Source organism: Puma concolor, chromosome C1, assembly GCF_028749965.1.
Source record: "Puma concolor isolate L17-30 chromosome C1, mPumCon1.1.hap2, whole genome shotgun sequence".
NCBI lineage: Eukaryota > Metazoa > Chordata > Mammalia > Carnivora > Felidae > Puma > Puma concolor.
In genome coordinates this window covers 73,463,683-73,490,105 of record NC_141674.1, presented here as the reverse complement: position 1 = coordinate 73,490,105, position 26,423 = coordinate 73,463,683, and the positions used below count along the sequence as shown (strand labels likewise).

The 26,423-nt window shown below is 34.2% G+C and overlaps 1 protein-coding gene across 1 annotated transcript; it reads right to left on the bottom strand.

Moving 5' to 3' along the window:
- Positions 1–5,160: 5,160 nt before the first annotated feature.
- LOC112864207 (calcium-activated chloride channel regulator 1-like) lies at positions 5,161–25,372 on the bottom strand. The gene is made up of 14 exons (XM_025927281.2): positions 25,214–25,372; positions 24,065–24,205; positions 23,720–23,867; positions 23,254–23,362; positions 20,832–21,012; positions 16,820–17,047; positions 15,773–15,997; positions 12,956–13,133; positions 12,007–12,107; positions 11,430–11,654; positions 10,870–11,140; positions 9,932–10,102; positions 9,158–9,397; positions 5,161–5,538 (listed from the first exon to the last, which is right to left on the bottom strand). Exons 1-14 carry the CDS (start codon positions 25,370–25,372, stop codon positions 5,198–5,200), a joined length of 2,718 nt encoding a protein of 905 aa, XP_025783066.2. The 3' UTR covers positions 5,161–5,197.
- Positions 25,373–26,423: the final 1,051 nt, after the last annotated feature.

Sequence of the window (26,423 nt, the reverse complement as noted above, 5' to 3'; positions counted from 1 at the left end):
GACAGGAGTGAAGGTGGTATCCCTGTTCATCAAGGATATTGGCCTGTAATTCTCCTTTTTAGTGGAGTCTTTGTCTGGTTTTGGAATCAAGTAATGCTGGCCTCATAGAATGAGTTTGGATGTTTTCCTTCTATTTCTATTTTTTGGAACTGTTTGAAAAGAATAGGTATTAACTCTTCTTTAAGTGTTCATTTATTTATTTTGAGAGAGAGAGAGAGAGAGAGAAATAGATAGTGGGAGAGGGGCAGAGAGAGAGGGACAGAGGGAATCCCAAACAGACTCGGCACTGTCAGAGTAGAGTCCAATGTGGGGCTTGAACTCACAAACTGAGATCATGACCTGAGCCGAAACTAAGGGTTGGATGCTTAACTGATAGAGTCACCCAGATACCCCTTTACTCTTCTTTAAATGTTTGGTAGAATTCCCCTGGGAAGCCATCTGGCCTAGGACTCTTGTTTATTGGGAGATTTTTGATTACTGATTCAATTTCTTTGGTGGTTATGGGTCTGTTCAAATTTTCTATTTCTTCCTGTTTCAGTTTTGGTAGTTTGTGAGTTTCTAAGAATTTGTCCATTCCTTACAGATGGTCCAGTTTGTTGGCATATAATTTTTCATGGTAATCACTTATAATTAATTATATTTCTGTGGTGTTGGTTGTGATCTCTCCTCTTTCATTTGTGATTTTATCTATTTGGGTCCTCTCTCTCTCTCTCTTTCTCTGTCTCTCTCTCTGGTAAGTCTGGCTAGGGGTTCATCATTTCTGTTGTCTTTCAAAGAGTAAGATCTTAGTTTCATTGATCTGTTCTCCTGTATTTTTTGTTTCTATATTATTTATTTCTGCTCTAATCCTTATTATTTCCCTTCTTCTGCTAGCTTTAGGCTTTATTTACTGTTCATATTCTAGTACCTTTAGGTGTAAGGCTGGGCTGTGTATTCAGGACCTTTCTTGCTTCTTGAGATTGGCCTGAATTGTAATATACTTCCCACTTAGGACTGCCTTGCTGCATCCCAAAGGTTTTGGACTGTTGTGTTTTCATTTTCATTTGCTTCCATCTATTTTTTAATTTCTTCTTTAATTTCCTGGTTAACCCATTCATTTTTTAGTCGGATGTTCTTCAACCTACATGTATTTGAGGACTTTCCATTTTTGTCTCCCCATGTGACCCATGGGATCCTCAGACCTTGCTGCCTGTTCCCAGAGCTTTGCCCTGCTTCCTTACCAGAGCACCACCAGGGCCTGACCTCTGAAACTTCAGACTCTGTGCTCCACTGTTTATAAAAGACTGTAGGCTCTTGTGTGTGTTTTCACTCTTTGTCTCTAGCTGCTTTCAGGCGGAGTGCTTTCTTTATTTAAAAAAAATTTTTTTAACGTTTATTTATTTTTGAGAGACAGAGCATGAATGGGGGAGGGTCAGAGAGAGGGAGACACAGAATCTGAAACATGCTCCAGGCTCTGAGCTGTCAGCACAGAGCCCAACACAGGGCTCAAACTCATGGACTATGAGATCATGACCTGAGCCATAGTTGAAGTCAGATGTTTAACTGACTGAGCCACCCAGGTGCCCCAGGGGGAGTGCTTTCTTATGCAAACATAATGTGCTGCTCTCTCTTCCCCTTTGTCTTTCTCATCTCCACAAGAAGGGTTCCCTCTCCTCTGTGGCACCATGGCTCTTCTCTCTCCCTATTCACCTCTCTATACCATGTACCTGCCACATTCTTTCCCTCAAGTTATGCAGATTGTACTGTTAATCCTCAGATCAGTTCCTAGGTGTTCAAAATGGCTTGATGTCGATCTGTGTTTGAGGGACGAGACAAGTCCAGGGTCTTCTTACTATTCTGCCATCTTAACTCCTCTGTCTCCATTGTATAATTTTACTTATTTTTATTTCACTATCCAATACCCTTTTCCATTTCTCCTTCCTTCAAAGGCTTAGGCTTTATGATGTTTGTAATATATGCTGGTAAACTAAAGTGTTATTTTTTTTGCATATGTCTATGTGTTAATGTATAGAAATGGTATTGTCTTAGAGACCGCACTTTGTTTCAACCCTTTTCACTCAACAGTGTATGTTTAAGATAAATTTTGTTGCTGTATATGCATCTATTATATTATTGCTAAGTGTAGTATAGTATTTCAGATTCTGTATCCATTGCATTTACTTCTCTATTCCTCTAGGGATGGACACCTAAAGTAACTTTCAACTTTCTGTAACTACAAAATAATACTGTGGTGAATTGCCTTTTGATTGGTGTGCTGGTTTCTTTGATGTTTATACCCAGGTGTGTGATTGTTAGAACATTGGACAAGGTGTATATTGAATTCATTAAGTACCATCAGACTATTTTCTATAATACTGCTTCAGTTACACTCCTCCAGTAGAGGATGAGAAGTCTTATTTCTTTACTTTCTTACCTATAATTGGTATTATCTATCTGATTTTTAATTTGTATTAATCCAATGGATGTTAAGGCATATTTTGATACTGTTACAATTGGTATTTCTCTGATTCTAGAGCATTTGTCTGATTTATACACTTATTTGCCTTTGAACTACCTTTCAATGATTTGCCTACTTATAACCTTTGTCTGTTTTTCTATTGAGGCTTCCTTTGCTTTTGTTATTCATTTGCAGCTCTTTCCTACACATGCCATGTATTAATTCCTTAGCAGGTTGTAAACATTGCAAATATCTTCTCTGGACTGTCAGCTGTTAATTTTGCCTATGATGTTCTTTGTGAACACAATTTCTCAATTTTGATGTATGTAAACCCATCGTGTTTTTTTTTTTTTTTTCTTTTTTTTCCTTCTTAATGTTTCAAGCCTTTAGTTCTTGAAATCCTTTAAGCCCTAAGGTCACTCAGGTATTTTTCTTCATTTTCTTCTATTAGCTTTTAAAATTTGTCTTATCTAATTGAGACTTCATTCCAGATAGGATTCCCCAGTGAATATGGCATGTGCTTTGTGTATAGCATGAATTAGGGACTACTACTTTATTCTACTAGATATATGGCACTAATTTTCCTAATAGTATCTGGAAAGTAGTTGTGGTGTGACCTTACTTTTCTGGTGAAATCTAAAAAGAACTGTTGATTTTCAGTTGTTTATTTTTTTTCTTGTTATGAGAATGGGGTGATGACCTCTAAGCTGTTTACATGTGAGACCAGTGCTGTTGATTTTTATAAATTGACCTTGTGTCTGGTAACTTTACAGAATTCTCTTACTAGATTGAATTATTTGTTAATTCCATTGGATTTTCTGTGTCATCTACAAATAATTACAGTTTTGTATATTTATTTCAAATTATTGATTCTTCTATTCCTTTGTTTTCTTACCACATAAGAATCTTTCCTCAGTGGCTACTAAAGTTCTATAAATGATTTCTCAGTATAGTGGCCAGATAGCTGAAAACAAATTATCTCCTGACCCTTTGAGACTTTCATAGTAAACGATAATTTTTTTTAATGATTTTTAGGCTCTTAAATTATTTATTTTCCTAGGAATTTAGAATTTTACCTCCCTGGTACCTAAGTTCTTATCCTTACTTGAAGATTTAATGCCCCCTTTTATTTTTAAATGATCAGAATTTGACATTAAGGCTCACAATATCAGGTTAATAAAGTTTTCAAAGGTTTAATTTTTTTAAACTTATTTTTGTATCATTTAGTTATTTTTTTAAATTTATTTGTTTATTTCGAGAGAGAAAGAGAGAGAGAGCAAGTGGGGTAGGGACAGAGTGAGAGAGAGAGGGGAGAGAGAGAATCCCAAGAAGTCTCCACACTGTCAGTGCAGAGCCTGATGCAGGGCTTGAACTCACAAACTGTGAGATCTGTCATGATCTCGGACACTTAACTGACTGAGCCACCCAGAACGCCCTCAAAGTTTTTATTTTTAGTGAAGAATGATAGTTAAATTATAATATACTTTTATCTATGTATTGAGATGACAATTTTTCTTTTTAATCTGTTAATGAGATGAGTTATGTTGGTTTTCTAATATTGAACCATCTTTGGATTCTTGGTATAAATTCAACTTGGTCATAATATATAATAATTTTTTATATATTCTTCTGGATTTGGTTTACTAATGTTTTATGATTTTTTTCCTGACTTTTCCAGATATATCATATATAGCTTCTTCCTTTCACACATTCAAAGAGTTTTTGAAATCTTTCTGCCTAGAAACAAAGGATTTTCTTCTAATATAACAGTTACTCTCTGTATTTCTCAGAAAAAAATCACATTATTGCTATATTGATAGCTGAATTTACATTTTATTAGAGGGTTATAAATTGGATTGACATAATTCAGTTAATTTCCTGAAAGGCTATGTGTTGATTCAGATCACCATTTAAGTGGTTATTTTCATTATATCAGTTCCTCACGATACCACATGCACATTATATTTTGTGGTTATTTTTTTGTTGTAACAGGTCAAATTTGTTTATCTCTGATGCTATGAAAATATTCATTAATTTTTTCCTTTTGTCCCCTCTATGCTCTACCTTTTACCCCCATGACTTACTCCATACCTGGAAGCCTGTATTTCCCACTCCCCTTTACCCATTTTGCCTATTCCCGTACTCCCCTATATTTGTTAATTTTGTTTAACAAAATATCTACTATGTGTCAGGTACCATTCTAGAAGCTGAGGATATAGCATTGAAAAAAAAAAAAAAAATCCCTGTCCCGATGGGGCATCATGGTGATGATATTCTTAGGACCTAACAATGGTCTCAGGATATAAGTAGAACTTTATTATGATGTTTCCTATAGTTTATGTAAACATGAAATATTCATAAGCAAGAATAAAGCCTAAATAATTCTGCTATAAAATTATTCCTGTTGTGGATAAATACATTTTTTTCAAAGGGCTTAGGTAAATTCTGATTTTGTTACTACATCAAGTTAATTTGTAACACACTTTGAAAATGTTTCTTAAAACACCCTTAAGTAAAATATGCATTTTCTTTTTATATTGAGTTAATAAATGGATTTTTCAAAGATAGGAAATGGTATATTCATTTTGATTTACATTTAACAACTAATCACTATTAATGAACTCAAACAGGAAATTTACAACTTTTGTACATTTCTATTACACAGAGTTTTGTAATAAACAAGTATTGCAAATTAAGTTCTAAATAAATGTTAACCGAGTATGTATAACATTGAATTTTATTTCTAATACATTTTGTAGTTTAAAATATAGATAAAACCACAGCTAATCCTAAAATTGCCAAACTGGTTGCAGAAGTCTTGGTACCCAGGGCAGGGACACTGGATTCCTGTGGAGGAATAAACTTGATTGCTTGTGCAATGTTAGAAACCTCTGAAGTGAGATTAGCCTCATGGATGGCTTGAATTGCAAAATAGATTTTGGTGCCATTTTCTATTTTAAAAGGTTCTGGTTTAAATTCAAAAACTTCTATTGAGCCAGCCTCCTTAGGTGTCAGACTAGAAGTATTCACTAAAGTAGCATTGTCAAAATCTTCTTGGAGATCCTGGAAATGCTTACTTATTCTTATAATATAGCTGTTGGCTGGAAAAAAAAATAGAAATTTCATGTATATTAAATCACTAGGATGCCGTATTACCACCACACTGTCTTACATTTAGGGGCCTATCAGAAACACACACTAGGATTTGGGTATAGAAATTACAGATGTAGATTTTATCTGGTCATTCCATCTTAATACAAAAATGCCCATTCGAAGGGGCACCCCAATGTTTAGAGTAGTGCTATCAACAATAGCCAAATTATGGAAAGAGCCCAAATGTCCATCCACTGATGAATGGATAAAGAAGGTGAGGTATATATACACAATGAAATATTACTTGGTGATAAAAAAGAATGAAATCTTGCCATTTGCAATAATGTGGATGGAACTAGAGTGCATTATGCTAAGCGAAATAAGTCAGTCAAGAGAAAGACAAATATCACATGATTTCACTCATATGTGGAATTTGAGAAACTTAATAGATGATCATAGGGGAAGGGAAGGAAAAGTAAGATAAAAACACAGAGGAAGGCAAACCATAAGAGACTCTTGAATACAGAGAATAACTAAGGGTTGATGGGGGCTGGGGGTGGGTGGGATAAATGGTTGATGGGCATTAAGGAGGGCACTTGTTGGGATGAGCATTGAGTGTTATATGTAAGTGATGAATCACTGGGTTCTACTCCTAAAGCCAAGATTATACTGTATATTGACTAACTTGAGAATTAAAAAACAAAAAAAAAGCAAATATGTGAGCAATTTTTATCTAGTTATCTAATCACAAAAAATTAATTCAAAATCATATAGTACTAAAAAATGAAATCTAGGTTTTTTTTTTAAGAAATAGAAATATAAGGAGCTAAATCTATTTTTAGAACAAGGATCACAATAACGCTCAAGTCTAGGAAAGACATCCAGTATTCCACATCTGTGTTATTTCTCATTAAGCTGAAAGGAAGGACTAGAAGGGAGAGTAGACATCAGTAGTATGGGGGACAGGGATAAGGATAAAGGGCAAAAGGAAGAAGAGAGGCTAGAATGTGTACTAGTTAAAATGTGCTTAAGAGCTAGGCAGACTTTGATTAGTACCCCAATTCTACTACTTTCTAGTTGTGTAACAAAGAAAAATATATTTAACCTTTTTACCTTCAGTTTTCTTATGTATAAAATGGAAATTCAATCATTCAATTCATTTAAATATTTATTGAATGCCTAGTACTTGACTGGTAAGAATTATATAAGATAATGCATGAAAAGTGTTTAGCAAAGTGTCTGGGACCTAAATGTTTGAAATATTAGTTATTATAACTGTTACTTTGTCAAGAAAAGAAAGGAAGATCCTGACATATTTTTTTTATTCCCAAATGCTTTTAGAGATCTACCAGAGCTATCAATATAAAAATATATTCTCGTATTCCAAAATGCCATGAACAATAAGAACATCACATGTCTTTGTTTGAAGTGAAAACTATTTTATCATGAAATGTTGAAGGTGTTTTAAGTGTGTGGTGAATAACTTCGATTTAGTGGTTTTAATAAAAATTCAGACCCTCTGTCTTAGCATTCTAGTTTTTTGGTAATAGGCCTGATCAATCCATTTTACTACTCTTCACATATACCTTGCATTCCAATTAGGTGGGTCTGTTTATCTATCTAACCTTTATTTTTAATTCAGATATTTTATTATGAATTCTTGCTTTTTTTGAACTTGATCATATTATTTGGTCTGACTCCCTGAATGTGCCTCCCTCTCCCTACTTATGCAAATTGTACTCATTCTTCAAGGCCCAACAGGAAGCCCAATGTCTTCATGAAGACTTGTTCACATATCTTATCCACTCAGATGACTCCTATTGCACAGAATGGAGTTTTCCATATTATTTTATGGAGGTTCAATTTATCTTTTTAATTTGATTATATTCTTGAGGACAAAGAGTAGGTTTTACATTCCTTTTTTTTATCAACTAGAGTATGTGGCACAGTGTTGGGTTCGTATTTGACCTCTTGTTGACCAACAATATAGTTATTAAGTTGATGCCCAAAATAATTGAATTAGAGAATTATAAAATATTAGAATTACATCAACTTGTTTTAATATTTCTAGGTCACCTAGTAATTTTTATATTTGACAGATATGGAAATTGGGTCCCTGAGAATTTAAGTACTTCATTGGAGATTATGTAGATATTCATTTATTCTTTAAGAATGAGATACTGCTACTACCTTCTTTTGCAATGCTTGATGGTTAACATTTGATAGCAACTACAACCTCTTCTTATTTGTCACAAGGAAAGATAGAGATTAGGTCCACCTAATTTTAGGCATTTGTGGTTAAACATAGTGAAGTTCTTTCTCTCCCAGTGTCCATATGTAATGCATTCTTCCTTCTTTTAGTTCCTATAATCAGCATTATGAACCAATCTTGAACTGAAGACTTGGTCTTGACTGAATTCAATTCGGAACTAAACATTTGGTAAGGTAATTTTATTTGTGGCTTTTTCAGTGCAGGTATTTTTAAAAATTTTATTCTGCCATAATTTTAAGGATCATAGCATGAAAAACTAATATATTTCAGAAGTTGTCATGATAAGAGTTTTCAACACTGAAGTACAAAAGAGCTCTTTTTGCATATTCTATGTTTCCTTTGTTTTTTTAGAATGATTTTTTCCTTATGTAATATGATAAAAAGAAATACAGCTTTGAAAAATGCTGTATAGGAAATGAAAGACTAAAAAGCATCTTTTCTTTTGAGAGGCTTTATCTCATATCGATATTGATAATTTTCCAACCTTAAAGGGAAAATAGCAAGATTGGCTTTATCTCATAAGAATCTACTAGTCTAGCACAATACTGGAATATGATAGGCATTCAATAAATACTAATTAAATTCAGTTTAAAGTATAGATAAAAGTTCCTTACCTTTCAGAAATGAGGGCAATTTATTAGAAGGAACTTTGAATGAATGAGCTATTTCAGCTTTCAACTTTATTCAAAGTCCATGGCCAAGTCTCTTCTAACTGGTGAGTTTCCCTGCATGTGATCCTCTCTCTCCATGGGACACCTTCACTTAACTTGGCTAACTTTTCTCATTCTTTAAAAGTTAGGTCAGGGATAGTCTTCCCTAGGAAGTTATGATGTACCTTGTGATCTGAACCCCCAAACAGGAGTTTCTGGCCTTCCAATGGACTGCCATTACTTGCAGAAAGTGTCTTCTGCACTCAACTGACTGTTGAGAGTAGGGATTATGTCTTAGGAACTTAGTACTGTGTTTGAAAATTCAACAAAAGATCAATGAATAAAATTATACAAGTACATAAACACTTAGAAAATCTTTTCTTTGTTAGGGAGAAGAAAATGCAACAGAAAGGTGTGAGCAGTCTTCTCAAAGTCATTTCTAAGACAATTCATATTGTGAGAGGCTGTTTGACCCAACAGAATTGAAAAGAGCGGGTTAGATTTCCAAGTTATTAAACATGGAAATAGTTTGGGCCAGTTCATTGTCTCTTGGAGCTTCAATTTTTCCATCTGAAAGTAGGTGAGTAATGGCTCATAATAAACACTCTATACATGTTATTTATAAATAGGACATTAGAAAATTCTTAGCAGATGAAAGCCAAAGGGATTTCTTTGTCATATTTTAAAACATAATTTGAAACTTACCTTTTCCTTTATCAAGGACATTGCCAGGGGCAGTCCATGAAAGTTGAATTTGATCTCCTTTAAACTTAGCCTCAAGATCTGTGATTTTACCGGGTGGGAACACATGAGTATGACTACCAGCAGGAGGAGCTCCTGATACAATAAATGACCCTCCAGAGCTTAGTCTGCTGAAGTCTTCTACTTCAGCTTCTGCCATGTCATCACTGACATCAGGCCTGGGTGGGTTCAGTACAATTTTACCTGCCAAAAAAAGTAATTTTGTGACTTTTCATAATGCTGTTTCTTTATCTTGTAATCTCATCTTGCAGCTGTAGAGGGTTAATATTGATTGATAGCAGACATTGAGAAGTAACAGCTTTTAGTGAAAAAAGCTTGTTTTATTGGTGTCATTTAAAAGTTGAGCAGACATTAGACAATATTAGAACTATCTCTTAACATATCTGTATTTATTACTTAACTGTAAACTCTTTGAGGACAAGGATCGTGTCTTATAAAGCTTTGTAGCTCAAGCCTCTAGCACAGTGGTTGTCACCTAGGGAGGTGCTCAGTCATTTTTTTTCAATGTGAATGAAATGAACTGAGGGGGATGTAAACAAAACATATTGGAAGCATAGTCTTGTGTTAGGTCTATTAACATGAATATGGTTTTGAAATACACAGATGATTATATATATAACTGTATGCTTCTGTTTTCCATAGTACATGATAATTTCAGTGCTTGCCATATGTAACTTATCTAAACAAATGACACATTTCGATCTTAATGACACTTACCATTTTCAAAGTAGCCTGGCATATATAAAGCTCTGTTCTGTTTTTGTCTTAAACTTAGTCTAGCTGTGTTTTTTTTTGCCTGGGCATGTACTTTTAAACTGTATCTACCATTTCCATGGAAATCTGTGAAATATCTTGAGTAGATGCCATCATTCTTCACAGTATCAGCACCTAGATAATACAATGTAATAAAATGTAATAATTAGCCATTCAACAGAGTAACAATGACAGTCCTAACTGTTCATGAGCACTAATGTTAGCAATAATTTTGGAAATGAGTAGAAGTACATGAACCCTGGAATCAGTCTGCTTGGGTTCAAAGACTGGCTTGGCTACTCGCGAACCTTTAACCTTGGAAAAGTAATTCATAGTAAGTATTCAATTAACATTAGCTATTATTATATCATATAGGAATCTTAAAATAAGGAAAATGTAAACTGGAAGAAACATATGCAAAACATTGACACTAATGAAAATGGAGAAAAATTGTACTCAAGTTCCATGGGGCAACTAAAACTGTTCATAAGATGTAAAGAAAATAAATATGCTCATATCTATGCCTGGTCAAGATAACTGGGTAGAAAGTACTAAAAACATTAAAATCAAATTTGATTTACTTAAAATTGATTCATTCGCATTATTTCTTTTTTTTTTTTTTTAACGTTTATTTATTTTTGAGACAGAGAGAGACAGAGCATGGACGGGGGAGGGGCAGAGAGAGAGGGAGACACAGAATCCGAAGCAGGCCCCAGGCTCTGAGCCATCAGCCCAGAGCCCGATGTGGGGCTCTAACTCACGGACCGTGAGATCGTGACCTGAGCTGAAGTCGGACGCTTAACCAACTGAGCCACCCAGGCGCCCCCATTCACGTTATTTCTAAGTTACCTGACTGTAGTAGGATTTTAGGTTCAGTGGAAGTTGATGCAGATTCTTATTACCTGCACCATTGTCCCAGAGCTCCAGTATTACTTGATGTCCATCTTCACTTTCTATAATGGCTGTTACGTTGATTCCCAGAACAGGCAAAAACCCTTGACTGACTTGTGCGTAAACAATCATTGGGCTAGGGTAATGTGTTGTACTTTGGCTCATGTGAGCAGTTGCAATTACTGGGAGTGTAGTAGGACTTCTTGCTCGAGTAGTCATTGTCACTGTTAGCACTTGAGATTTGGCTTGTTTATTTAGAAGGTGGTAAGTCCAAGTACCTGTCTGAAAATCCAACATATCTATTTGAGAGCTTCTGTGGTATTTTCCTATTCTTGTTTGGAATACAAAATTATTTAGAAATTTAAGCAGGGCAATAGTAATGGTTTTTGATATTCAATTTTATAAGCTAGTAAATAGTATAGATATGAATCTCTTACCATTCTACTTGGCTTCTTTTTTTTATGACAGATGATCTGTCACTGCTTTAATATTGACAATGTAGTACATGTTATCTTCATTTTTTCCCCTCAAAATTGATTGATAAATCATGGAGAAAAAAGAATATTCTTACCTCTGCAATTCCTGGTATTCGAAGACGGGCAGACCGAATATTTAGTTTATCTTCTTTGAAATCTGAGGTTTCATATCTTGTTCCTTTTGGATCTTGGAGAAGAATTTCTGGCTTTTGTATTGTCCACGTGACAACAAAGAAAGTGTCATTTCCAATTGTACTATCCACAGGCACTGTACCATTTATCCATTTCTTTCCTGTAATAGTCAAGCTTTTACTTTCCAACTGTTATGTAAATAAAACAAAGAACACAGAGAACAAATTTGTTAATAAAATTAGTTAATAAAATTTCAAAGTTTTGTCAGTTCAGAGTAATTCTAAATTTATAAGATTTCAGTAAAATAATTACTTTGAAGAATGTTGCAAATAAAAGCATTTGTAGTTATAAATAATAGAAGAATCAAAAGAAAAGATGGCTATAAGTGTCACAAAAAAAGGAAAAACAGTAAGAATGTTTTTCTTTACCCCTGAAATATTTTCAGGCAAAAATTATTTATTACAGAAGGAGATGACTATTTAGGATAATGGAGATTTATTACAAATGTGAAAAGGCAAGTAATTTTTCTCAGATACCAACCTGAATAGCCTGCTGAGTGATGCTGCCACTTCTAGATGAAATTCTACTGAAAGCATCAGTGAGGCCATTTATGTCTTTATTGGCATAAAAGCGATGTCCTCCTAAAATGGAATTGTATTTACTTTTATAATATTAATTTTAATTGGGAAAATCATACTTGTTCTTGTGCTGTTATCAATAAAATTTGAAGAAAACTTAAAGAACTGGCCAAATATTATTGTTTTTATATCACTCATTAGATATAAGGGCCTGCCACAGTAACAAAGCTGATCTAATCACTCAATAATGTTATAAAGATGAAACTTAAGACAATTTTTTGAACTGGCTGCTTATTTTTTGTTGTGACTAAAGTATACTAAAGTAATTTAGAGAATGACAATTTAGAATTAAGTAAAAATTAAGTGAGAAAATAAATAATATAGGAAGTAACAAAAAGAGAAATTACTTAGGCATAAGGAATGGAAAAGGATGGATTGCTGAGGGTAAAAATTGGTAATCAGTACTTTATCTATAGCCTTGGGCAAATTGTTTGTACTCTGTAGGATTCCATTTCTTCTTCTATGAATTAGGGCTATCTGAACCTGGACCGTAGGGTTGAACATGACAAATATGAGCAAGAATTTTGGAATCACAGTCGAAGAAGTCATTAATAACCATGGAGAAAGAAATTTCGATTTGGTGATTTTGGTAGAAAGTGGTGAGAAGTGAATGAAGACAGTAAATGTTGACTTAATATTAGAAGAAACTGGTATAGGTAGGAATGCAGAGAGGTGGCGGGGGAGGGGAGAGAGGAAAGATTAATTTGAAAGAGAAGGACAAGGAAGGGACAAAGATTAATTTTTAGGATAGGAAAATTTTCAGCAGTTTTGTGGTTTAAAGGGGAAAGAACTCTTGGAATGGGAGAGACTGAAAATGTATTTTCTATTCAAGCCACATTCCAAAGGTTTACCTGTCATATTTGACAGTGTCTCCAGTTCTTTGGCAGCAGCAGGTCCCAGAGCAATAGTGTGGATGGTCGCACCACTTTGCTTTACCTCCTCAAAGCATAAGCTTATTTGATTATCTTCCCCATCTGTTAGTAATACGATCTCAGAACCAGAAGTACTCTGGTTACTCTGGATAATTGCCTGGTAGTGAAAAATCAGATTGTTAGTTATAGAATGTCATATCTAAATCAATTTAAAATAAGAATAAGCCTGTTATTTAGTCTTCGAGAAGTCTTTAGGCCCATGCATCAGAGTAGGCAAAAGGAAACTTTTTTTGCATTGTCGTTCCAGGCTGAGTTGGCATGGAAATAAGTGTAATGTGTAAATGGTCTTTTAGGTTTTCAAAGACAGAGTGTTAACCGTTCTTCTAATCCTTTCAATATACATTCAAGCTACCCAAGAAAGGAGAATAAAACACTTAGAACAACGCCTAGCAAATAGTAAGTACTAAGTGAATGTTAGTTGTTATTATTGTTTTCCAGGAGATGCTTGGGGTGGAGGCAAATGACCCAGGCGATTTTGGCAGCACACTAGACAGCACTTGCAAAGTCATGACTAAAGGCAGGTATGCAAAGTTAAATGATATGCCTTTTTATGTATTTTAGTTGATTATTGAAGGATCTCAGGATTTCCTGGGGAAAAAAACCCAACAACATAAAGTAGGAAGTTTATAAATTTATCAAGTATTACAAGTTTTGTTTGTTTGTTTTTGTCTTTTCCTGACTTCTAGTAAGAGTTCAACTCTTTAGTCAGACAAATTGGGAGTAAATTCTCGTTCTGCCATTTGCTAAATAGAATAGCTAGAGTTTAGTTCTCCACCCCCCTCCCCCCATAACTCAGTGTAGTGATTAGCTTTTTGGATTTGGGGGTAAGAACAGGTTTTGAATCCGAGATTTGCCAGTTACTGACTATGTGATCTTAAGAACAATGTTTAATTACTCTGAACCTCAGTTTCCTTACGTACAAAATAGGTGTAGTAATAATACCTGACTGGAAACTTAATGGTAAGGATAAATAAGATCATACATGTAAAGTATTTAACATAGGCAATAAGGTAGTTAGTATATGCTGAATAAATTTTAGCTATTGTGATTATGATTATGATCATGATTATCTAAAAAAATGCTTATATATTGGGGCGCCTGGGTGGCGCAGTCGGTTAAGCGTCCGACTTCAACCAGGTCACGATCTCACGGTCCGTGAGTTCGAGCCCCGCGTCGGGCTCTGGGCTGATGGCTCGGAGCCTGGAGCCTGTTTCCGATTCTGTGTCTCCCTCTCTCTCTGCCCCTCGCCCGTTCATGCTCTGTCTCTCTCTGTCCCAAAAATAAATAAACGTTGAAAAAATTCTTTAAAAAAAAAATGCTTATATATTGCTATGTTTAATTATAAAAGTAATTAAGAGGTATTCATAACTGAATGTGATTTGACATAATCTATTTAGCAATAGACTCTGTGGTCAAAAGATCATAAGATGTATATCAAAATACATTAAGAAAAACATACCAACCAATATGTGCAAACATTATGACACAGTCCCAAGATATATTACTGTCATATTTTTGAACTGAATAGACATAGATAAGAATTATGTCTATTATAGTAATAGGAATCCTTTCTTGAGCACTTACTTATTTTACATAATTCTCACAAATAAATGAGTTAGGTATTATTGTTTTCCACATTTCCTTATTTGAGTAAACTGAGATTTTCTGAGTGGATAACTTACCCAAGGTCATTTAGGTAATAAATAATAGAGCCAGAATCCTAGGTTTGTCTAAATTCAGAGCTTGTGTTTATCCTTAAACTGATATGCTTTATAAAAAATAGACTCTATGAGAAAGCTGAGAGATGGTATTAGTTAGTGGCCTGGAAAAGAGTAATAATCTCCACTTTCAGGTGAAGCAATGGGAGGATCAGTGAAGCGAAGTTTTTGTGACTTAAAAAATGATATTAGGGGTACCTGGGTGGTTCAGTCAGTTAGCGACCGACTCTTGACTTCTGTTCAGTCATGATATCGCGTTTGTGAGTTTGAGTCCCGCATAGGACTCTGTGCTGATGGTGCGGAGCCTGACTGGGATTCTGTCTCCCTCTCTGTCTGCCCCTCCCTGCTTGCTTTCTCTCTCTCTTTCTCAAAATAAATAAAAATAAACTTAAAAAAATGACAATAAATAGGCTTAGATAGAGGCTATCTTAGGTTGGAAGAAATTCAAATGCATACCATAAAGGCAGTTTAATAAAGTGCTCAAAAATTTCTCCCAATATTTTATTCCACAATTTTCATTTCTTTAAACTTCCACCTGTGTATCTTGGGTTTGGTCCTATACTGCTTGAGGAACTACCTCTACCTTTGTGATTTTTAATTGTCAACTTAACTCGATGAACTAAGGTTTTCTTTATCCATAACATAGAAATATTGCTAAATTCCCTCTTCCCTGCACAGTCTCCGCCACAGCATTATTGTCCACTCATAGAAGTTCAGGCTGTGGCAGTGTTAAAGAAATGGGGAGCTCCTTAAGGAAATCACGGTGATTATGTGTGCACTGGATTTTCCCCCTTATTTAACCACTCCCATTGCAACTCAGTACCTCAAGAGTGTGCTGGTGGAATGATCACATTCAGAGAGGCTCCAGATGTAAACCACAGGTGGTATGTTATTTAGATATTATAAATTATTTAGATAAGGGCCCTGTGAGCTCATGACCCTTTTTAAAAGATAGTGGGACAAAAAGAAAAGCAATGGTAAATGGCAAATGGTATTTGGAAAAGCATTTTTATTTTACCTGGAATCCTGCTGAGAGACCACTGCAAATTGAAGTTCCACCATCAGCTGCTTGAGGCAGGTTTGCCGTGATCTTTTCATAAGCATTCTCATCGGTTATATTTGTTAGATAATTTTGGATTGTAGCATAACTTTCAAATGTGACCATCCCAACCAAGGATCCCTTTTCTATAATTTGAATCAAGTATAGTTCTACTGCTTGATTCATTCGAAAGAGACGGTCTTCCTGTAAGAAAAAGATGTCTGCATAACTTCTGAGTCTCAAGTCTTAACAGATTGGTGAAAGACAAAGTTGTTCATGGGCCAGAGATCATGATAGTAATTGATTACTGTATTTTAGAATTTAACTCCTTTATTTTATTAAGAAGAAATAATGTTGAAGAAAAAATTTAAAAATCAATTATGTTATGCTTAGAAAAGCCTTTAAAATCTATGCCTTTTTATTTAACAGTTTTATTTATATGCAAGAATTCCTGCTAAGAAAATAATTTAAAAATGCATACAAAGATGTTCACTGCAGCATAATTTTTAACACTAAGTTGAAAACTCTAAAATGTCCAATAACAGGAGGTTATTTGACTAAGTTGCAGTATATGCATATGATACAACCATTAAAAATTATATCATTAAATCATTTTTTCCATAGAGAGTGTTCAAGGTATAGTAAGTAAAAAAATCATATTATACTATATAAAATATAATAACATTTTTGAGGAAAAACAAATACACTAACAGAAAAATGACTGGAATGACATATGTTCAATGGTGGCAGTATGTATAAATTTTTTTGTCCATTTACATTGTTTCTAGTTTGTTGGGCCTAAAAGTTAAAGAATAAATATAATCCATACTCCAATTATCTTCACATAACAATTATTTTCATTTTAGTGTATTATCTTCTAGTACTTGTTCATATAGAATCACTGTACTAAACTTAGAGTAATAAATATATATTTTAGTTAGTTTAGTAGAACTAAACCTAAGATTAAACTATGTTTCTAGTAGCTCAAATACTTAATTTAAGAAAGCTAACAAATAAATGTCTTACTGAGTCCATACTTCCAGATTTATCAAGTACCAAACAGACTACTCGCTGTTTAGACTTAAGCAATGAAAATGTAGGACGAGGTGGTGAATCTGTTCCTGTCATGGGAGGTGCATTCTGAAAATCATCAGAATCCTTAATTACATCCCATGTGCTTCTGCGATTGCACATTTTGTTTTGTAGGTTTGGAGCTTCCATATTGTGTGTTTCTGCTGTACAAAATTCAGTTACCTGGAAAAAAATCGATGAGAAGACACTATTACAATAATTGGTAATCACTACTTTCCATTCCAAATATGCAGCTGGTTTCCATATACATCCTCCACAGATTTCACCTCCTGACAATTAAAAATTATGCTGTAATCTAACAATCTGACATCCATTTTGCATACCTCAGTAGAGAGGAAGCAAGGTGAAACCATCACTGGAAAGTTTTTTGGTGATCCTTTTAGGTGTAGGGAGATCGTAGAAGTGGGGGGAGTGTGGTGACTCCCACTGCTTAAGCTAACTTCTTATTTTCCCTTCTGAACTCCTGGGTGACTCAAGCTTGAATTAGTTTAATGGAAAAGGGACTGGATTTGCAGTGATTTCTAGCTGCCCTTTAAAAGTGGGATAAAGAAAATGACCTTCTTTAATTGCCCAAGTGTTTTCTGTATCTTTATAGTTGACCAAAAAACTTGAGAACAGATATTTTAACAAACTGGATTGTTACTGGCTCCAGTGAACTCTGACATAAAATAATACTCCTGACAAAGTAATGAAAATATAGGGAGAAAATGAGGAAATGTGATTGCTTTTCTTGCAGTTGCAAGTGGTGAGTTGTATCCAGTAATTCTGCCAAATGATGTTTCCTTACTATTGAATCTGTGAAAATCCTCCAAGTTTTGAAAACTTTGTAACTTGGAAAAATTCTCCCATAAGCTAGTGCAGCATTCAGGAAGGAATTCATCTTGCAATAAGCCTCAGCTTATTAGAAATATTTTTATAAATTTATTTTTATTTTTCTGAGACAGAGAGAGACAGAGCATAAGTGGGGGAGGGGCAGAGAGAGAGGGAGACAAAGAATCTGAAGCAGGCTTCAGGCTGTGAGCTGTCAGCACAGAGCCCACGCAGGGCTCAAACTCACAAATCGTGAGATCATGGCCTGAGCCGAAGTAGGTCGCTCAACTGACTGAGCCACCCAGGCGCCCCTAAATATTTTTATAAATTTAAAAATGCCCTCCCGATATAGTCTCCAGATGTAAGCTCAAGTTTAGAACTAAATTATTAAATTTGAATACTTTTTATTTAAGTTTTAAGATTTTGTTTTCCTTCTCATATGGAGGACTTACACTTACTATAGAATGATTTACATTTCCCAGAAGGGGTTTATTGTATGGGAGAAAAACACAGTGTCAGTCAAAGTGGTGACTGAGAAGCAAGTCTTGCTGAAATGAAATGCCTGTCAAATCTGGGCCCTCTTTCCCCTGCCACTGCCACTGCCACTGCCTTTATTTGCAGACTTCATGTTCTTTTATCTGCCTACGGCCATGGCCTTCAGACCGGTCTCTCTACCTCCTCAATCATCTCACTCTGTTTTCTCCTGCACTATTAGTATGGTTATCTTCCTGAAAGAATTAAGCTGATCATATCACCAGTCTGAAACTAGTTAGATAAAATCCAAACACCTTAGCTTTCTTTGTAGGTCCCAGTTCCTTCTTTCAATCTGGCTTCCTGGTCGTTGCTCACCATGCTCTGCTTATACCACACTGAATTTTTCCTGTTCTTAGAGTATGCTAGAAATTTTCACAAGGGTCTCTGCCAACCCAAGTGGGAAAAAGGACAGGAGATTTTGTGCACATTAGAAAAGGACCTGTTTTCAAGTTTTTGGTTTTGTTTTATGTTGTTTCAATAGCTATTTACTTGAAAATTAGTCCAATAAATATTAAACTTTTTAGTGACCATGATGCAGATAATTTGGGCAGTGCTCAACTGTGTAATCATGCATGGTATCCCTGAACTTTTTCCCATTCATTGCTTTTATAAACTTTTGTTCCCCCTAAAATAGCCCTTCCTGTTCCTGCTTTGGCAAATTCATACTCATTCTTTTTCAAATACAATTTTTTTTCATCTCTTTAGGAACCATTTTCTGACCTCCATTTGATGTTTGTTGTGCTCTCACAGAACTTGGCTCATAAATCTTTCTCTCTGTATGTATTATTATATCTCTACCTTTCTCATTAAATTGAGTCACTTAGGAACAGTTATCTTTAATTATTTCTGTATTTCCAGCTCCTAACACAGTGTTGGGCATGATGTGGGATTCAAAGTTTCAGGGAAGGAAATCATGGAATTGAGCATTTGGTATTTCAAATCATATCTCTTTTGGGTCTGAGTTTATGCCTTGAATACAGATGCTATGCAATTCATTTAATCTATGTTATGATAATTAGAAATTAGTGTTATTCTGGACAAGATGTTCAGCATTTATCTCTGAGACATGGCTTATATAATTAAATGCCTTCCATATTTCAGCTACATGATATTTTTCATTATTATTTATGTCTCAGGTAGGCAGCATGAGTTATCTCCTTGACAGATGCTTTTGAGATTTATAGCTTGGTACAGACAGTACATATTCCAATTATCCTCTTGTGTCACCTGATCTGATGTCTATTTGGATGTTGAATTCTTTGGCTAGCCTTTGCAGATCCAGATTCAGCAGGTTAAAATGAATTTTCTTGGCTTGTGTTCCAACTATTTCCAGGAGGGAGCTTTATTAGACTGGAAAACAACTTCTACTTCAATATCTAATTGAGTTCATTTAAGAGTTTTAGAAGAAAATATCAGATCTTTATTTTTACTCAAGTTCTTCATCATTAATGCCATAGGCTCTAAAACAATTTTAAATTTTATTGGAAATAATAGGTCTTTCCAACCTCTACCCATGGAAGTATTTGTTGCTAGTGATTTAGTATATTGAAATTTACTTCTTTTAAATAAGTTAGTCTTACTTTCTAGAGCCGGTATGCTTTATTTTGATTTGTTTTTGATAACTTTCATATTTAAAAATCTTTTTTACATGTTTAGAAACCTTCATTAGGTAACTATAATATGTATATGTTTACATTAATTGAGACTGGACATATCTAGGGTAAGAGACAATTGACTATTATCCAAATATCTTATACGTTAAAACAATAAAACTTTAAAAATTTATTTTGTACTCACCTTGTGCTGAGCACCATGATCATGCTTTATTTATACTGCCTCTTATAAACCTAACAACAATGGCATCATGAAGTGTTATAATTCCCATTTATGAGAAGAGAAAACTAAATCTAAGATTCAGCAAATTGCTTACAATGACCCAGTTTGAAAGTGGTCGACTGCATTTTGATATCAAGTCTTTCTGACTCCAAGGCACCTGTTCTTATCTGCCACGTTTTATACATTGAAACCAGATATTTCAGGTCAAACATTAGCTTTAAAACTTGAATTATTTTGTTAATATTTTATAATTGGTCAGACTGGTAATTGTGAAATTTTCCCTTAATTTTTTATGTAGAGCCATGTACATTTGCACAATATCACTTTGCAATAGCTTGATGTACTTTAGTGTGAAGGTAATAGAAAATCTAGAATGTCAGTACATTTCCAAAGCTATAGAATGAATTACTTTAGGAAAGTAGTATGACCAGCACTTAGAAGAGAGAATTAAGAGTAAGGTTATAGTTCTAGAACTACACAAATCCATGGAAGTCAAATGAAAGAAGGGATGTTGTAAGAAATTGTGTGACATCAATGAAAAGGGTACAGTTCTACTTGTGAAGAAGAGAAGCCGGTTAATAAAAAAAGGTGGACTCATTTCCAGACACACCTTGACACAGGCTGGAGAAAATGGCCATTAATTAATTGTCTGCATGATCTCCCTCATTTCTGTTAGTATACATAATTTCATAGTTCTAAATCCAGCTTCCATAAATGCTTTTTCCTGAAGTGTTCCTTTGTGACACTAGAAAAAGAAGGTACTTACAGAACTGAGACTTTGCATAAACATTATGGAGTCCTTTGCAGTCTGGGATTTTTCTGGGATGAATGTACACTTTGCTTCATACAGCCCTGTCAATGAGTCACGCCTGCATGGCCTTGTTATACAGCTGCCTCCCTGACATTCCTTGAAAACCACATTAATGCCAGTAATATGAGTTGAACATCTATGATGAAAGAATTAAATTACATTTACATATAAAGACCAGAAATCACGAAAAAAGACTAACATCCTAAAATCTTTCCTTAATGATAATTGCTATAGATCACGGACAAACATTTCATTTTGACAGAGTAGGCACAGTGTTCTACCCCTATTTACAATTGTTGTCAACAAGAACAATGATTCCATTTCATATTTATTAACATTCATTGCTCACTAATGTGACCAATAAGTCTATTATCTGTGTGACCTTGAGCTAAAGATAATTCCTAAGCTATAGGGATGTTGTAAAGATTAAATGAGTTAAGAGATATAGAGGGGTTGCTTCATAGTGGGAATGAGGGAGTCAACATTATGCTGAAAACCCTCTTAAATTTCTATGTATGAAACACACACACAAATATTGCTATATAGATGTATACATATATACATATATGCGTGTGTACCATACGTACAAAACCACATGTGGTTTTGTGTTTATAGCATCTTGAAATTTACATTTTGAAAACCATTGAGCTAGATTGAAGGAAGAAATAAAAATAAACCCTACATGGAAATGCTTGTGCATTCAAACAAACCATTTAGTCTTTATGATAAGTAAGATAATTGTGAAGTCCTTGGCAAGGAGTGGGAGATGGGGTATGGGTAAAAGATTCTAAAGAATGCCTGTTTATCTGTAGTATTTACTTTTATTCTGCATTAATATTACATGTCATGATATTAATCTACTTTGATATATTTTTTGGTATTATAAGAATTAAAGAAGATGGTGAGTCATATATTCCAAGACAGTTAGCTCTAGAGTAAGCCTGAAAATTAAACTTACACTGTCTCAAAAGTACCTGGCACACAGTTGGAGTTCATATCTTTTTTTATGACTGATAAGAAAACTTACTCATTTTTCATTGACTTACCAAAAATTTGTTGTTTGATACATTTGTTTACCTTTTACTTTGTGCCAGGCCCAAGGCTAGGGGATTAAAAAATCCTCAAGGATATTAAAGTCTAGTGTGGAAAATAAAATTACACAGACCACTGCTACTCAGTGTGAGAGAAACCCATGTGTACTGCTTGGGGATACTCTCACATATGACCCCAAATGTTGGGAGAGGCAAAAGGCCCTTGGGGAAAAAAAACGTTTAAACTGAGTCTGGAAGAATGAACAAACATTGTTTAGGTAAGGGAGGTGGTTCAGGGAGGAGTTGCATGGCATGAGAACCCTGTCTGCATGAGAATCCAGGCAGCTTAGTGGGGATAAAGCAAACAACATGAAAGATATGGGGAGAGGCATGTTTCTCTCACACCTCTTTTCTCTAATATGTTTGTTTTTTTTTTTATCCCAAGGACTTATTTCCAGTTACACTGATTTCTATTGTTCTTTATTTAAAAAAAATTTTTATTGTTTATTTATTATTATTAAGAGACAGAGAGCATGAGTATGGGAGGGGCAGAGAGAGGAGAAGACACAGAATCTGAAGCAGGCTGCAGGCTCTGAGCTGTCAGCACAGAGCCTGATGCAGGGCTTGAACTCACAAACTGTGAAATCATGACCTGAGCCAAAGTTGGATGCTTAACCGACAGAGCTACCCATGCACCCCTCTATTGTTCTTTAATACTCTTTAAATACTCCGTATTTAAATATCTCATCTATTTTTTAATAGGACCTGTCTAGATCTACCCAGAATTATATTTATATTTAAAGAATATAATAATAATAATAATAATAATAATAATAATAATAATAATATATTTATGTTTCAAAAGTCATTTACTCACTTATCCTTATGAAAAGTACTTTTTCAGCTTAAGATTAAATGAAAAATAAAATATATATAACATGAAGCTCTAGTAGGTTAACTGAGTTCCATGAAACAGATTCACCTTAAAGAGTTATGAATCAAATGGAATAAAAGATTGGGAAAAATAAAAGATTGGGTAGAAACTTGAACTCCAGTTCTCAGATATCTCAAGGTTTAGGCTACAACTTTTTCCTTTCTCCTCTGGCAATAACATATTTTAGTACAATTCCCATGAATACTGAAATGAGTCCCAATTCCTGATTGATCTTGATTCCTAGGTAGAATCCCCAGAAATATTTGGACATATACATATTGGGCGAGGTTGGATATTGCAATTAACTAAATGAACATTCAATCACCAAGATAGCCTTTGTTTACCAAGTATAGAAAATTTAGAAGTCATAAGTGAAAAGTTTTGAAAACAAATTTGTTCAATACAATGATACCTTGTTGCTTCAATAGTGTTCCTTCTAGAAATATAGAATGGCTGATCCACGTTATACTCATCAAATATTCCCCATCGGAGATGGGCCCACTCATGGACAAACACTCTGCCTATAAAAGAATATTGCCATTCATAAATTTATATTTACAATATTTTAATACAGTGTCCATGTAATTTACATCTCCCTACCCCATATCCATAGCATCATTGAGTCAAAGAACTTTAGAGATTGACACCTTTCATTAGGTCAAAAATGTTGAAATGGGTTAGTATCAATGAATGACTAAATTTATTATTGACAGACACACAAAGAAGTGTAATTATGTTAAACATAACTACTATATTTCCAGACAAAGGTATTAATCAGTACTTATTTCTCTCTTTTTAATTCTTTAAAAATATTAATCATAGTGTTATATTTGTTTCCAACGGAAATACAAGTAGAAGAATAAAATAGCTATCCCTACCTCGGGACCCATAGATAGGCAAATTATTAGTCAACAAGAAGTTTGGAGTAAAATGTATATATTTTCCTTTGTCCCCACATTGTCCATATTGAAGTGTATAGGGATCATCTCCATATTTTAGGTAAGGATTAGCAACTATGACATCTGCCTAAAAAGCAGAGGAACAAACCAAAACATCACAAGAGTGCTAGAAACAAAGATTTATTCTATCTCAATTAAGACAAGTAATATTTCTAATTTAATTACTAAAGTAGTGATTAGGAATTACTAAAAAAAATTTGAGTGTTAATTTTTAGGAAGCACAGGAAGAAAAAAGCAATGTAAGAGCTAGATAAAATACTCTACCTGGTCATATGATTCTTGTTTTGGCATTAAGTACTCAGATTTTGACTTCCAGGTCATTGGAATTAAAATGCTTACATTCCTGAAATAAACTCTTCGTTTGGTGGCATGAAATAGGTAAGTAGAAGCTTCGGTTACCATTTCCTGAAGAAATTAAAAATATATTATAACAATTTCACAGTGAAATAAGCATGAAAGTATATATACAAACAAGAAGAAGCAAATCTAAGCTCCCTTTCTCCAAATATTTTGGCAAAGATTAATTGAAAAATACGTTGAATTTTTTCTTTTTCTGTAAACTCCTCATTTCCATATGCTCAAAAATCAGTGCTATTTTCTACCTATCCAGACCTACATTCACTGTTATGGATTAGAGAGGGGAATAAGAGTTCTGGGTGAGATATAAAGGTGATAAAAGACTTGGAGCCTGTTGGCAAGTTGCTTATTTAATCAAAGAGAGGTGCTTACAATCGGGTTGAAAGTTTAAAGCTTAGTAGATTTTATACTTGTTAATTGAAAAAAACCAGTTTGCTAGATTTATTTTGTGTTACCCTTATGCAACAAGGGTAATAATTTACCTCATAGGGATATTGAGGAGATCAAAAGGGATAGTATATATTAAAATGCTATATATATAAAGTGTTTTATTATACTGACTAATCCCAATAAAATTAAGAAGTAAATCAACTTCAAAGAATATGCAATATTTTCTTCAAAATCAAATACATCAAAGTTTTAAAATGTTTTAGAGTTGAACAAGTATGAAAACTGAAAAAATGTATAATGACAATCTAGCGCTTCAGTGTAGGTTAACTATTTAAACAAAAAAGTAACTTTATAAAGGTAAAACTTGGAAAGAATTCTTCACTAGCTCTAAAGTCTTTCTGTTAAACAAGTTGAAAAAATATTGTGGCTTGGCCTTTTAATAATTTATTAGGGGAATGACTAATACTATTAATATATGCTAAATCATACTTAAACTAAGCAAATATTAATCTTGACAGTTTAGATACATACTACATAAATGATGACTACTGTCAAAGCAATTTTGGAAAGTTACAACTCTGTGCGAGCATGTGTATGTGTCGGCAACATGGATGGAAAATACTTACTGAAATTAAAATAAGTGGATAATAAAATTTTCTCTCTTACCTTTATGTTTTGAATGAGTTTTTCATCTTCTGGTACACTAGGGTTAATGGCAATGACAACGCCATCATATCCATTCTTATTTAAATGTACCATTGAGCTTTTCATTCCAGGCAAGAGATGTAAAGCTAGGAATAGAATAGCATACAGACTGAGCACCATTTTTGCATGTTACAATAAACCTTGTGGAAATGCAAGGAGAGTATTTATGTATGTCCTTAACTCAGGAATTTGAATCTAGCCCAAAATATTTGCATAAATATAACATGATGAATTACTAAAACATATTGATGAACTTCCTTATCTTACTTCCTCATCCTAAAGATTTAAGTTGTTAAGTAGCAATGGAGATTATGCTGAACACATTTATCATACTTTCTAAAACAGCTTAAGTCTTAAGTACTCACCGAATTGAGTAATTCCTTATATTGTGTAGTTGTCATTCTCATTATGGTGGTTAGTCATCGTTGTCATCCTCATCATCAAGAAATTGTCAAATCCTGGGATCTTTTTATAGAAAAGCACTCTATGGAAGGATGAGGAAGTGAAATAAGAAGCTCCAGGAAAAAGCAGGTAAAAAACGTTTGTTTAAAAAACAAAACAAAACAAAACAAAACGAGTGAAGGAACTGGAATGGGAGTGGCAATGAATTAGGGTTTACCTTTTTCCTGTAGATGAGAGTGACATAATCACAGTAGTCAGGGACAACTATGGGTCAAGAGGAAAATGGGTTTTTGGTTACCTTCTGTGATGGCTACTTGTGTATCTCAGTTTTCAAGAAGCAGTGGTTGCTTTAAGTCTTATAGAACTTGACAATTTACTGTGCTTTAACTGAGATTTCTCTTTTGGACTGAACACAAATCTGCCCATGTCCCTTAGCTTAAAATAGTTGTACACATAACATTGTGAGCTGGCTTTGGAGTCAGATGAATCTAAGGCTGACTGTTGCCTTGGTCACTGACAGGCACTCGATCCTTAATAACAGGGTGTGGTTCTTTGGAAATCACTTCATACAAGAGTCCTGGCACCTAATGAGCACTCACTAAATATTAGCCATTATTATTAAACATTATATATTATATTATGAATACAAAGCTTCTTGTAAATTTTTGCCAATTCTGTGTTTCCATTGGATTCTTTTGTAAAACTTTATATATAGTCTTCCAGTGTTTAACTGGGGAATAAAGAGTCTCTGAGCCTACCCAAAAACAAC

Coding starts and splice junctions, on each gene's coding strand:
- LOC112864207 (XM_025927281.2), bottom strand. CDS start 25,372: ATGGTGCTCAGTCTGTATGCTATTCTATTCCTAGCTTTACATCTCTTG. Junction 23,363..23,719: donor GCCTATCTATGGGTCCCGAG/GTAGGGATAGCT, acceptor ATTCTTTTATAG/GCAGAGTGTTTGTCCATGAG. Junction 5,539..9,157: donor TGTCCTTGATAAAGGAAAAG/GTAAGTTTCAAA, acceptor TTTTTTTTCCAG/CCAACAGCTATATTATAAGA.